At 39.4% G+C, this 12464-nt stretch overlaps 1 protein-coding gene across 3 annotated transcripts in view; it reads left to right on the plus strand.

The window, feature by feature from the left end:
* Positions 1–12464, plus strand: part of EPG5 (ectopic P-granules 5 autophagy tethering factor) — a 103815-nt gene that overhangs the window by 29410 nt on the left and 61941 nt on the right. For all 3 annotated transcript variants that reach the window (XM_036107576.2, XM_036107577.2, XM_078060376.1), the window contains exons 11-15: positions 1107–1264; positions 2577–2731; positions 4637–4777; positions 9784–9948; positions 12042–12161. In XM_036107576.2, the coding sequence (XP_035963469.2) occupies positions 1107–1264; positions 2577–2731; positions 4637–4777; positions 9784–9948; positions 12042–12161 (739 nt within the window). The remainder of the gene's footprint in view (positions 1–1106; positions 1265–2576; positions 2732–4636; positions 4778–9783; positions 9949–12041; positions 12162–12464) is intronic.

Genomic DNA, 12464 nt, shown 5'->3' on the forward strand with positions numbered 1-12464 from the left:
CAACTGAGCCACCCAGGCGCCCGGGAACTTAAATTCTTTTAACATCTCTATCGATACCACCATTGAGCAAGGACTAGAAATAACACCTTCAATGGCTTACTTCCTTTTTAGGGTCTGGTTATTCTTTGTTGGTCACAAGTGATTATCATGAAAAAGACACCCACCCCACAGGCCTAGGGCAGGGTGGTCTGGTTTGTTCCCTTATCTCTGGTTTCCCCCACACCTCCACATTTTTGGGATTTCTGTGAGCCTGATCACGTAGCCCCCTATTTATCTCTCCTTACCTAGCCCCCGCCTGTCCCTTACTCATTCCTCCCCCCTAGAATAGTCTCCTGTGATTTTTCTGCCCACTCTGGTGTGAGAACCACCGATAAAGGGTATGATATTGCCAAAGTCAGATATGGATGGAGTTCTGTAATAGTGCTGGAGGAAGTCAGAGGAGGGCCTCCCAAGTGGGGGGATGGCAGGTTGGAGGTGTGAGGTTCTCGCCCGGCTTGTCCAGGAGTCGTCTCATACTCTGAACGCAGCGAGGGCTCTGGTTAGAAACGTGGGTCTGAGCTGTATAGTGGAAGCCTTTGAACGTGGGGCCGAGGAGTGTGAATTTCATTCGCCGATGAGTAGGGAGTCCCTGGAGGGTTTCTGATTCTCCTCCCGCTCATTGCACGTGTGTCTGTGTGCACACTCGTACCTGCACACAGGCTCGGACACATACATCCACATCTGAGCGCCTCTCTGTCACCCAGGCCTTAAAAAGATCTTTGGTTCAAAACACAGCTCTGCCGCTTACTACCCTTTCTGTGCCTGAGTAGCCTTATGGGTAAATTGGGGAGAGTATCAGTAATACTTGCCTTGGATTTAGTGAGGACGGAGTGAGATGATCTGTATGGCAGGGTGATTAGAACAGTGCCTGGCACAGACAAAGTGCTGTGTGAGTATTGCTGTTACTCTTACCCGTCCTTGAGGCGTTGATGGCCGAAGCATGTTAGAAAAATGGCTGTGTTGTGATTTAAGAACTTTTTTTTCCTACCAAAGCAGGTCTGCCTGCTTTCTCAGTGTGGTGAAGGTGACTGATACATGAAACTATTCCTACTCTTTAAAACACGCAGACTTGGCATTTGGCTGTTTATGTCGGAAATGCCCTTTGGGACGCTGTCGGTCCAGATGCTCTGGAAGCTCTTCTACCTCATGCACCAGGTGGAGAGTGGGAATCTGGAGAAGCTCTGCGTCACTCTCCCGCCTGCTGAGTGCAAGAAGCAGCTCCAAGGTACAGCCTGGCTAAAGTGTGCGGATAGATTTTTTCCTACCCTGTGTGCCTTTGCTCTTCATGGCTTTGTTCTTTTCATTTTTAGAAGGACTAAGAGAGTATTTTACTCTGTGTACTCACATGTAATGATTTTGAAATTCGAAAGATTGCTTTATTGTTTTGATATATTAGAATGCTAATTCAAGTTTTCATTATTCTTGAAATGCTCTGGGTAGTAACTTGTTATGATCCCAGCTCGGGGATGGGAAATGAAAATTGGGTTGTAAATGCCCCCATGGAGTTATTTTGAAAATACAGGACATTTGATGGACTACCTTTGATTTCTCAAATGTGTAAACACATGGAAAGAAGTGTAGACTTACTGCCTTCTTACTGTGAAAATTCCATCAGGGGAATATATTTTTTAAACAGACTTTTTTTTTTTTTTTTAATCTTTCCTCTGTATCTTTGCCTTTGTGGCATTTAGTTTTCTGTCACGGATCCCAAAGCTGTTTGTCAGTTGTGCCCGCTCGTGACAAAATGTAATACTGCTTACATTGCATCTTCTGAGAAGTTGGTAGAACGAACACACTGTGTACTGTTTATCACATTTAGCAGTATTGCTTTCATGGTAATAACTAATTTCTCGCCCCAGATTTTCATTTATAAGAAAATCTCTTTTGTTTGGAATGAATGCTGTGTTTGTGCTGAGTGCTTTGCTAGTACTAGCAGTTTTCATCAGTAAGGTCATCATCAGTCATTTGGCTGACAGTTACTAAGTTGTTTCAAGTGTGTCTTTGAAGGGGTCTCACCCGGTGACAAAACCCTTCACTAGTCACTAGTGTCATTTAATTTTCAACAACCTTTTAAAACAGAGAAACTGAGAATTGGGGATGTTAAGTGTCACATCTGAGGCTACATTATATGTAGAGTTGGAATTTCATCTTGTCCCTGCCTTTTTCCCCAAAGCCTGTAGAAATCCATTCTGGAACAAAGAATCTTAAATATTTCTAAATATCTTTTAATTTTATATCTTCTTTTTTTTTTTTTTTTTTTAAAGATTTTATTTATTTATTTGAGAGAGAGAATGAGAGACAGAGAGCCCGAGAGGGAAGAGAGTCAGAGGGAGAAGCAGACCCCCCGCTGAGCAGGGAGCCCGATATGGGACTCGATCCCGGGGCTCCAGGATCATAACCTGAGCTGAAGGCAGTCGCTTAACCAACTGAGCCACCCAGGCGCCCAATTTTATATCTTCTTTCTCTCTGGAAGAGTGATTAAAAGTGATATATCTTCATTCTTTCCCTATTTTAATTTTCTTGCCCTGAACTTGCAGACCCAGAACACTTTGTGAACTTTGAGAAGTGTCTGTCTTCCATGAATAGCTCGGAAGAGATTTGCCTTCTGACTACATTTGCTCAGATGGCTCAGGCCAGAAGAACCAATGTGGATGAAGACTTCATAAAAATTATTGTTCTGGAGATATATGAGGTTAGAATATTAAGTTTTAGAAATCAGCTAAAAAATGTGTTCTTGGGGATTATCTGTGCATTGATTCTTTTGGGATTGCTTTACCAAAAAAATGTGACGAACTTGTACTGTCCACACTCATGGAAGGAGATAGAAAATCAAAGGAATATCATTTTTCTGTAAGGAGTATTGAAAATATGAATCATACTCATTCCATTTCCCCCTGCTGTCTCTTGACATTTGATGCGTGAGTTTTGGTGAGGAATAGACAGTCTGATGACACAGCCTGACACTTGGGTGTTAACACTGTCTGTTGCCCTCTGCCCCACAACACTGCCAGTAACACGGGGGCCTGGCTTCCAAGCCAGTGTATTTCTGTGTTTTTTAAAAGATTTTGTTTATTTATTTATTTATTTATTTATTTATTTATTTATTTATTTAGTGGGCAAGTGGGGGGAGGGGCAGAGGGTGAGGGAGAGAGAATCTCAAGCAGACTCCCCAGTGACCTCGGAGCCTGACACGGGGCTCGATGCCACAACCCTGAGATCATGACCTGAGCTAAAATCAAGAGTCAGACGCCTAACTGAGCCACCCAGGCGCCCCTTCCAAGCCAGTTTAAGTGAGATGGTGGAAAGAGTACTGACGCTCAGGTAGAAGACCTGGGTTTGTTTTAACTCTGCTAGCAATTGCCCATCTCACAGCCGGAAAGGTGCCCCACCACTCTGGGCTCAGCTTCCTCAGCTATAAAATGACAGGCTGGGATGAGATCCTTTCCTTCTTCGTCTTTTCACTGAGCCATCCCTAAGGGCGGATGAGAGTGGACTCTGGACCCTGAGTGTCTAGAGACATAACCCATATATTTAAAAAGATGCGTATTTTCCATTTAGGTTGTAATTTATCTGTTTATCTTCATTAAAAAATATTTCTTCCAAACAATTCAAGTAAACTTAAAAGTAAAATTATGTTTGAGGAAGATTATCTGAGTTTATTACCTTCTCCCCAGTACTCCAGTTTGAAAATGATAGACCTGGATGATCTAAAGTTCTTTTCCAGGATCAAATATTAGGCTATTCTTATATTTGTATTTTGTACTTATGCATGAAGTTAAGGCCTAAATCCATCTGGAATTCCAGACTGTCTTCATGGTATGAGAATATTGCAGGGGGTGGGGGGTAGGACTGTTTTCATATATAGTAAGTGGCATTCTAGAACAAGGTCTTTTATGAAAGTAACATTTGTGCTCTTGAATGTTTCAAGGGTTTTGGCCGTACTCACAGTAAAAGTTACATTGTTTATTACATTCTGATTCTGCTTGTGTGTGTCCGTGTATGTGTGTGTGTGTGTGTGTGTGTGTACATGTATGAAATTGAAGCAATACTTAATCTTACTGAGATGCACTCTCACCTTTTTCTATTCTGTTGTTATTTTTCTGTTCTATTCCCTTGTATTTTAAAAAAAATCTGCTTGCTTTGGCATCAGTGGATTATAGCCTGTGCTTTGGAATACGTTGTTTAAGAGAAGTTGGTGAATTGAACATTGCTATTTTAGAAGCTCTTGTCATTGAGGATCTTATTTTGTAGGAGAGAATAGGTATTTCTATGAAATGCATTCTGATTTTCATCATTTTAGCAATTTTCTCAATTTTAAAGAAGTTTTTACACCAAAAGGCCTATTTTATAGCTACAGACAGACTTGGGGAACTTGGAGTCCTTGTTACATAGTTGCTTCCCTGCCCCTCCTGACTCACAGCCTCAGGGTAGACAGTTTGCCCTCCGAAGGTCTGACATTTTTCTTGAACATGGTGTGACCCTAGGCTCAGTGTGAGATTCTTTCTCCTTTACTTGAAAGCATCGTAAATGAATTATGGAACTGTGTTTTGACTGGTAATTGACCAAAAGTGTAATCTCCACCTCCTCCCACTTTTAGGTATCTTATGTCACCCTCTCTACCAGAGAGACTTTTTCAAAGGTTGGTCGAGAGCTCTTAGGGGCCATCACAGCTGTTCACCCTGAGATGATTTCTATCATTTTGGATCGAGTTCAAGACACCATTGACCAGGTGGGAATGGTAAGAGCACTGATTTTGTTTGTTTTGCTTTTTTTGTTCTGTTAAATTCTGCATTCATGGAGCAATGAGAAAAATAGGTTGTTGGGAATGACTGAGTCATGGGCGCAGCCGGATGAAGAGAGCATGTACTGTGTCCCAGGCTCTGCCATTCACCAGGCCTACTTGGGGTTAGCGGCTTTGTACAAAAAGCTGTGATTGTTTCTCTTTAATCTCCTCCAAGTGACTTTCCCACCTCCCTCAATAACAGGGTTTTCTTTTAATTGTAGTCTATAGTTAATAACAGTTTGCACTTCAAAGTTTGTTTGGCTGTCATAATTTTTATATTTTATACTTGGAAGAAAACAACCCTGATTAAGAAGGATGGCCCTATTTACATCAGCCAAAAGCAGAATTAAAAGTGGTAATTTAAGTTGAACAAGACACATATAGTTTATTTCTGTCATTTGTCACAATCCCTCTTGTAATTTTTGTTGATGTTAAGAACAGGTGTGTTGTGATATAATTCACATGCCATACAGTTCATCTATTTAAAGCATGTAAGTCAATGGTGTTTTAGTATATTCTCAGAGTTGTGCACCCATCACCACTCTCAATTTTAGAACATTTTCATTACCTCAGAAAGAAACCACAAACTCTTTAGCTATTACACTCTGTCCCTCCAACCCCTGCAGCCCTAAGCCATCACTAATCTACATTCTGTCTCTATAGATTTGACTCTTCTGGACATTTTATACAAACAGAATTACACAATATGTGGTCTGTGACTGGCTTCTTTTACTTAGCATAATGTTTTTCAGGTTCATCCATGTTGTAGCATGAGTCAGCACTTTACGCCTTTTAATGGCCAAATATTCCATTGTATGGATGTGCCATTTTATTTATTTATTTATTTATTTGTTAAAGATTTTATTCATTTATTTGTCAGAGAGAGAGCACAAGCAGGGGGAGCAGCAGGCAGAGGGAGAAGCAGGCTCCCCGTGGAGCAGGGAGCCCGATGCAGGACTCTATCCCAGGACCCTGGGATCATGACCTGAGCTGAAGGCAGACACTTAACCAACTGAGCCACCCAGGCGCCCCTGATGTGCCATTTTTTTTTTTTTTTTAAAGATTTTATTTATTCATTCATGAGAGACAGAGAAAGAGAGAGAGAAGCAGAGGGAGAAGCAGGCTCCCAAGGAGCAGGGAGCCCGATGCGGGACTCGATCCCAGGACCCTGGGATCATGACCTGAGCCGAAGGCAGACGCTTAACCATCTGAGCCACCCAGGCGCCCCCTGATGTGCCATTTTTAAAAACATACACTTAATGAAGATCTTTTTCGTCATCTATAAGAAGGCTATAATGTGTGAATTTTTCACATGGCAGGTATTCACGTGTTATAACTTGAAGAGGAACATTTAAAGTACTTTTCTGTAAGGTATTTGAAAAGGGCCCTTCTGTCTTACAGTCACTGCATTATCCCTGTAGGATAGATGACTGGTAACTGTCATTACTTCATCACATTCAAAAGTGGGCAAATTCCAGTGAAAGATTGGTTCACGAGACATATTGTTTCTAAATGAAGGATAAATGATATATCATGCTTTCCTTGGAAGAGTACATGGTACTTTTTTTACATTAAAAAATTTAATGGTAGTAAATTATACACAGCATAAAAATATACCATTTTAACCCTTTTTAAGTTCAGTGACATTAGGTACATTCACATTGTTTTGCTGTCTGCCGTCACCATCATCCATCTCTAGAACTCTTTTCATCTTGCAAAACTAACTCAGTACTGATTAAACAGTAAGTCCCCATTCCCTCCATCCTCCACTCTCCAGCCCTGGCAACCAACATTCTACTTTCTCTCTCTCTGAGTTTGACTACTCTAGGTACCTCATATAAATGAAACCATCCAGTATTTATCCTTTTGTGATTGGCTTACTTCATTTAACATTTTGTCCTCAATGTTTGTGCATGTCGTAGCATGTGTCAGAATTTCCTGCCTTTTTAAGCCAGAATAATATTCTATTGTAAGTATAGACCACATTTTATTTATCTGTTCATCTGTTGGTGGGCACTCGGATTGCTTCTTCCCTTTGGCTGCTGTGAATAATGCTGCTACGAACATGAGTATACAGCTATCTCTTGAGACTGTGCTTTCCATTCTTTGGGAGATATGCCCAGAAGTAGAATTGCTGGAACATAGGGTAATTCTATTTTTCATTTTTTGAGGCACCACCATACTGTTTTCCATGTGGCAGCAGTACTTTAGAGAAAAGCATTGTATCCCACTGTGATATGATTATGTTGAGATGAAAGGCCTTTTATATGCAATATACAGGAGCATGGTTTTAGTTGTTCAGTTTTGAGTGATTATCTGATGGGATGAGTCCCAAAGAAATATACATAGGGGGTCACAAGATTCTTTCCATTTGGTTGAGCTCATCACCATTTTCTCTTAAGTGTTTTTCTGGTTTGGGCTACACCTATATTTTAAATTTAGTCATAATACTTCAGGTAGTAAACTGTGCCCAGAGATATGTTTAACTTAACTGTAAAAATTGGGACCATGAGGTTTTTAGAGCACATCTAAAAGATGCCTCCATTCTCTGTTTATACCTATAATTCCTTTGTGCTCTGGGAACTTGCTGACATTTTTGGAGTAAGTTGTTCAAACCCTCTATGCCTTTAGATGAATAGGATAGCTTTGAATATTTTTGTTGTCACCTTGGGGTTATCAGGAATCAGATGTAGCCCCAGAGCCCGGAAATGATCTGTGGGCTCTAAACTGTTCTGGTTTTCAAATGTTGAACCATTATTGTTTCCTGGAATAAAAGCCACTTGATCATGGTGTATTATTCTTGATATATGTTGATAGATTCAGTTTGATAATATTTTTTGTTGAGGATTTTTACATGTATATTTATGAGGATATGGATCTATAGTCTTATTGTTATGTCTTTGTTAGGTTTTGATTTTAGGATTATGTCGGCCTCATCACATGAGTTGGGAAGCATTCTTTCCTCTTCCATTTTTTAAGAGTTTTTTAAGATTGCTATTAATTCTAACTTGACTGTTTGATGGAGTTTACCAGTGAAATCATCTGGCCCTAGAGTTTTCTCTGTAGAAAACCCTTTGATAACAATTTGCATTTTTAAAACAAATATAGAGCTGTCCAGATTTTTGTTTTTCCTTAGTTTTGGTAAGTTATGTTTTTAAAGGCATTTTCCCGTTTCATCTAACTAGTTGAATTTATTGGCATAAAGTTGTTGGTAATATTCCCTTGTTAACCTTTTAACGTCCCTAGGACCTTTCACGATAGCCACACTTTGATTCTTGGTGGACAGATACATGCTATACCATTATTTTATCTAGCTGGGATAGATGTTTTTCTGGACAGATCTCATTGCTGTACTCATTGTTCTAGAACCATTATTTTGCCCTTTCTCTCAGATTCTCACAGGGTAAAGTAGGATTTTTCCATCTTTAAAATTACTATTTTACCATTTTATTCAGAATATTCAAGACCTTTATTAACAAATCCTCATGAAAATTTAACTATGTGAGTGCACACACACAAAGGAAAAGAAAGGTTTCTTTAAAATTTATTGTTTCTGTTGTTCTTTCACATTTTGTTTTGCCTTTCATTGGGAGCAGTGCAGGAACCTGAAAAAAACTAGTATGTATGTTCTAGATTTGCGTTGTCCAATGCTATAGCCACTAGGTACATGTAACTATAGAGTCCTTAAAAGGTGGCTAGTCCAAATTGAGATGTACTGTAAGTGTAAAGTACTCACTGGGTTTAAAAGACTTCGTATGAACAAAAAGTATGTAGCATGTCACAGTTTTGTGTAATGATTACATGTTGATAATGTATTGGATGTATTGGATTAAATGAAATATATTATTAAAATTATATTACTTGTTTCATTTAACTCTTAAAAGATGTAGCTGTTAGAAAAATTAAAATTACATATGTAGCTTGCATTATGTTTCCATCAGATAGCGCTGTTCTAGACATTATAAAATGAATTGCTCTTCTGATCAGTCTCCCTTAAAGCAAACTATTGAGTGAACCCAGATTTATCTTAATTTGCACACATGGATATGTTATTCAGAAAGTGATGCTATAGACTTTTTGTAAACAGGTTTTAAAAAACTTTTTATTATAGAATCTTTCAAATCTGTGTAAAAGAATAGGGTAATGGATCCCTGTGTATCCATCATCCAGCTTCAATAGTTACCAACTCTTGGTTGATCTTGTTTCCTCTTCACCTCCATCCACTCCTTGTCCCTCCTCCCCAGATTGCTTGGAAGCTAACAGAAATATCTTTTTAAATGCCACAGAAGAAATAATAATTTTTTTATAGTTGACATGCAATATTATATTCGTTTCAGGTGTACAGCATAGTGATTCGACAGTTGCATACATTATGAAATGCTCACCACGATAAGTGTGGTCACCATCTGTCACTATACAAAGTGATGACAATATCATTGAACGTAATCCCTATGCTGTACTTCTCATCCCTGTGACTTATTTATTGTATAACTGGAAGTTTGTACCTTTTTCACCCATCTCCTTACTCCCCTCCCCTCTGGCAACTACCAGTTTGTTCTCTGTATTTGAGTCTATTTCTGTTTTTTGTTTATTTAAATAATTATCGAAAGTGCTAACTCTTTTGTAAAATGAATGACCATCTCCTCATTTATCATGGCTTTAAATTTGGGTCTTGGTATTCTTAAATGGTTTTCTTAAATGGAAGTATATCAATTTATATATAAATAAAAAATTGTTGACCTTTACAAAGGGTAGCAAAGTGTGCTTTTGGTGTATCATTAGTTTTAATATTTATTTTATTTGGTTGTCCATGATGTTCATTTCATTTGTCTAAAAATCAAACAAAACCCCTCTTCCTTTTGGAAAAAATTTTTGCAAGCAGTTTAATAATATAATATTATAGTAATACAGGATTGTCCTTAAGTTTCGATCTTAATTATCATCATTTTCTTTTAAATAAGGTTTCTTTATACTTGTTTAAAGAACTGCCTTTGTATCTCTGGCGACCGTCTGCCTCTGAGAGAGCTGTGATTCGGGATTGGTTATTGAATTATAACCTGGCAATGGTGAAGAATAAATTGGCCTGCGTTATTCTAGAAGGACTCAATTGGGGATTTGGTGAACAGGTATGTGTTAAAACCATTGTCTAGAGACTGGAGGTTCTATACACATCAGTTTTAAAGAAGCATTTTCTCAAAACATAAACATTTCCAATTATCATTTGCAAGGTCTGCAAATTCTGTTAGCTGTGTCAGAGTTTAGGATCTTTTCTTTAATTCTGTTTTGCAGAGTGACCATCCTTTACATGAAGATAAATTGTTCCACAGTGAAACTTCTTCTCTTTTTCCTAAGACCGTTTGTATCTGTTGTGTTATCTCTAGCTGTTCACTGCAGTTCTTCCTGCTTTCCCCTCCTGACTCTGGTCTCTCTTCCTCCTGCATTTTGTCTTGCTTGTCACTGCCACATTTGTCTCCTAAAACACTGTGCATTAGCTAAGAGCCAGCACTCTAAGCAGGCTGCATGCCTGGATTCTGTTCCCAGCTCTGCCACCTCCTGGCTGCATGACCCCGAATGCATCTGAACTCTCGGCTTCAGTTGGTCATCCGTCAGCATTGATATTAACACGCTTACCTTGTAGGGTTGTTGTAAGGATTCAGCAAGTTAGGACGTGCATTTAGGACAATTCTTGGTGCACATTAAGTACTCAGCGGTGGTAGTTTTTGTTAATAATAGTTTATTAATAGCTTTGTTAATAATAGCTTATTATTATTGAGAGTTTGCTACCTATCATATGTCTCCAAAGATGCCATGTCAATGATTTTGACTGTTAAAACTTTCCTTCCTCTTGGGGCACCTGGGTGGTTCAGTTGTTAAGTGTCTGCCTTTGGCTCAGGTCATGATCCCAGGGTCCTGGGATCGAGCCCCGCATCGGGCTCCATGTTCAGCGGGAAGCCTGCTTCTCCCTCTCCCACTCCCCCTGCTGTGTTCCCTCTCTCGCTGTGTCTCTATCAAATAAATAAATAAAATCTTTAAAAAAAAAACAAAAAACTTTCCTTCCTCTTTACCCTAGACCTTATTAGTTAGCTCCTAGATCAAAATGTTTTGATATTATACAGGGAAAACGGGAGAGAACTCAGCCCTCTCTGTCTGCCAGCTTTTATTCTCAGCAAATCATTTAGTCCTCATAGCCGTCTTGTGAGGTTTGCATGTACTTGACCCCTGTTGTACAGATGAGAAAACTGGAACCAGGCAGCTTTTCTCCCTGGGTGTCCCTAGCCACCTGGGTCTGCCCCTGGGTCCATTTGGAGCTTCTCCCACTCCAGTGCTGGTGGGTGAGAGCTATAGGGGGCTGATTTTCATCTTCACGTTCTCTGATTTGTGAGTAGAACCCCCCTCCCCTCAGCCCTTCCTCTCCCAGCTGGCTGTGTGAAGACTTCCCTGTGAGAGTCTCCACGATCCTTCATTAGTTAGGAAAGTCATCTTCCGTTAAAGGATTAAGAAATGTATTTCTTCAGGTTGCAAAGGAAGATTGGATGGGAAATTCGATAGGCAACTTCAAGCTCCTGAAGGAATATTTTATCTGTGTTGTTGAGTATCTTTTTTTTTTAAGGTTTATTTATTATTTATTTATTTATTTAGAGAGTGCACACGTGTGTGATGGGGGGCTGGTGTGGGGCAGTGGATAGAGGGAGAGGAAGAGAGAATCTGAAGCAGAGACCCTGAGATCATGACTTGAGCCGAAATCAAGAGTAAGACGCTTAACTGACTGAACCACCCGAGTGCCCCTGTGTTGTTGAGTATCTTCTACATTTTCACTGATGATAGAATAATGAAAGGGAATATAGATTTAATTTATTAAATATTTTCCTGTTTAATAATACTTGAACAATTTCCCAGTTTGTGGCAATGCCCTTAAAGTTGTAACCCAAAGACTTTATAGAGCTTCTAGGGTGGGGGAGTTACATTCAAAGATATACCTGGGGTCCAAGATGAGTCAGGTTCAAACCTATCTAAGTGCAATTAATGGTTCTTGAAGATTTCAGGGTTTTTTCCTATTGTCATTTTATAACTTAATTGTTAGGGGATGTCATTTTTGGAATGCTTAAGTTCTACATCCAAGATCCTTTTTTACTATTTTTCCTAGTCTTTTTGTTCAAGGGCATGTTAAAAAAAAAAAAAATCAAGATGGCTTGTTTGTGATTATTTTTCTCTTTGAAAGGGTACCCTTCATCTGGATCAAGCAGTCCATGCTGAAGTGGCTTTAATGATTCTTGAAGCGTACCAGAAATACCTTGCACAGAAGCCGTATGCCGGGCTTCTTTCTGAAAGTATGAAGCAGGTATTTCCTTTTCTTCTATACTGAGAACATCTTTATTGTAAGTGGCGCGGGTGGATAAAGTTACAGTATTTACCCGTAGATTGCCTAAGACCATTTCTGGCAATTTAAGATCCTGAAATTGAATTCTGTGGTTGGATAAAGATTTTTCTTTGAGAAGTAGCTTACATATGACCATTTCAGTGTTGTAGAATTCAGTGGAAGCTGGAGCTGGCATGTCCTGGCTCAGGAGAACAGACTGAATTTTCAGGAGCTTTGCAAACCAGGTTGTTAACCTGTTCGTAGCTTGCACCTGACCATGGTGGG

Source organism: Halichoerus grypus, chromosome 13 (genome assembly GCF_964656455.1).
Source record: "Halichoerus grypus chromosome 13, mHalGry1.hap1.1, whole genome shotgun sequence".
Classification (NCBI taxonomy): Eukaryota; Metazoa; Chordata; class Mammalia; order Carnivora; family Phocidae; genus Halichoerus; species Halichoerus grypus.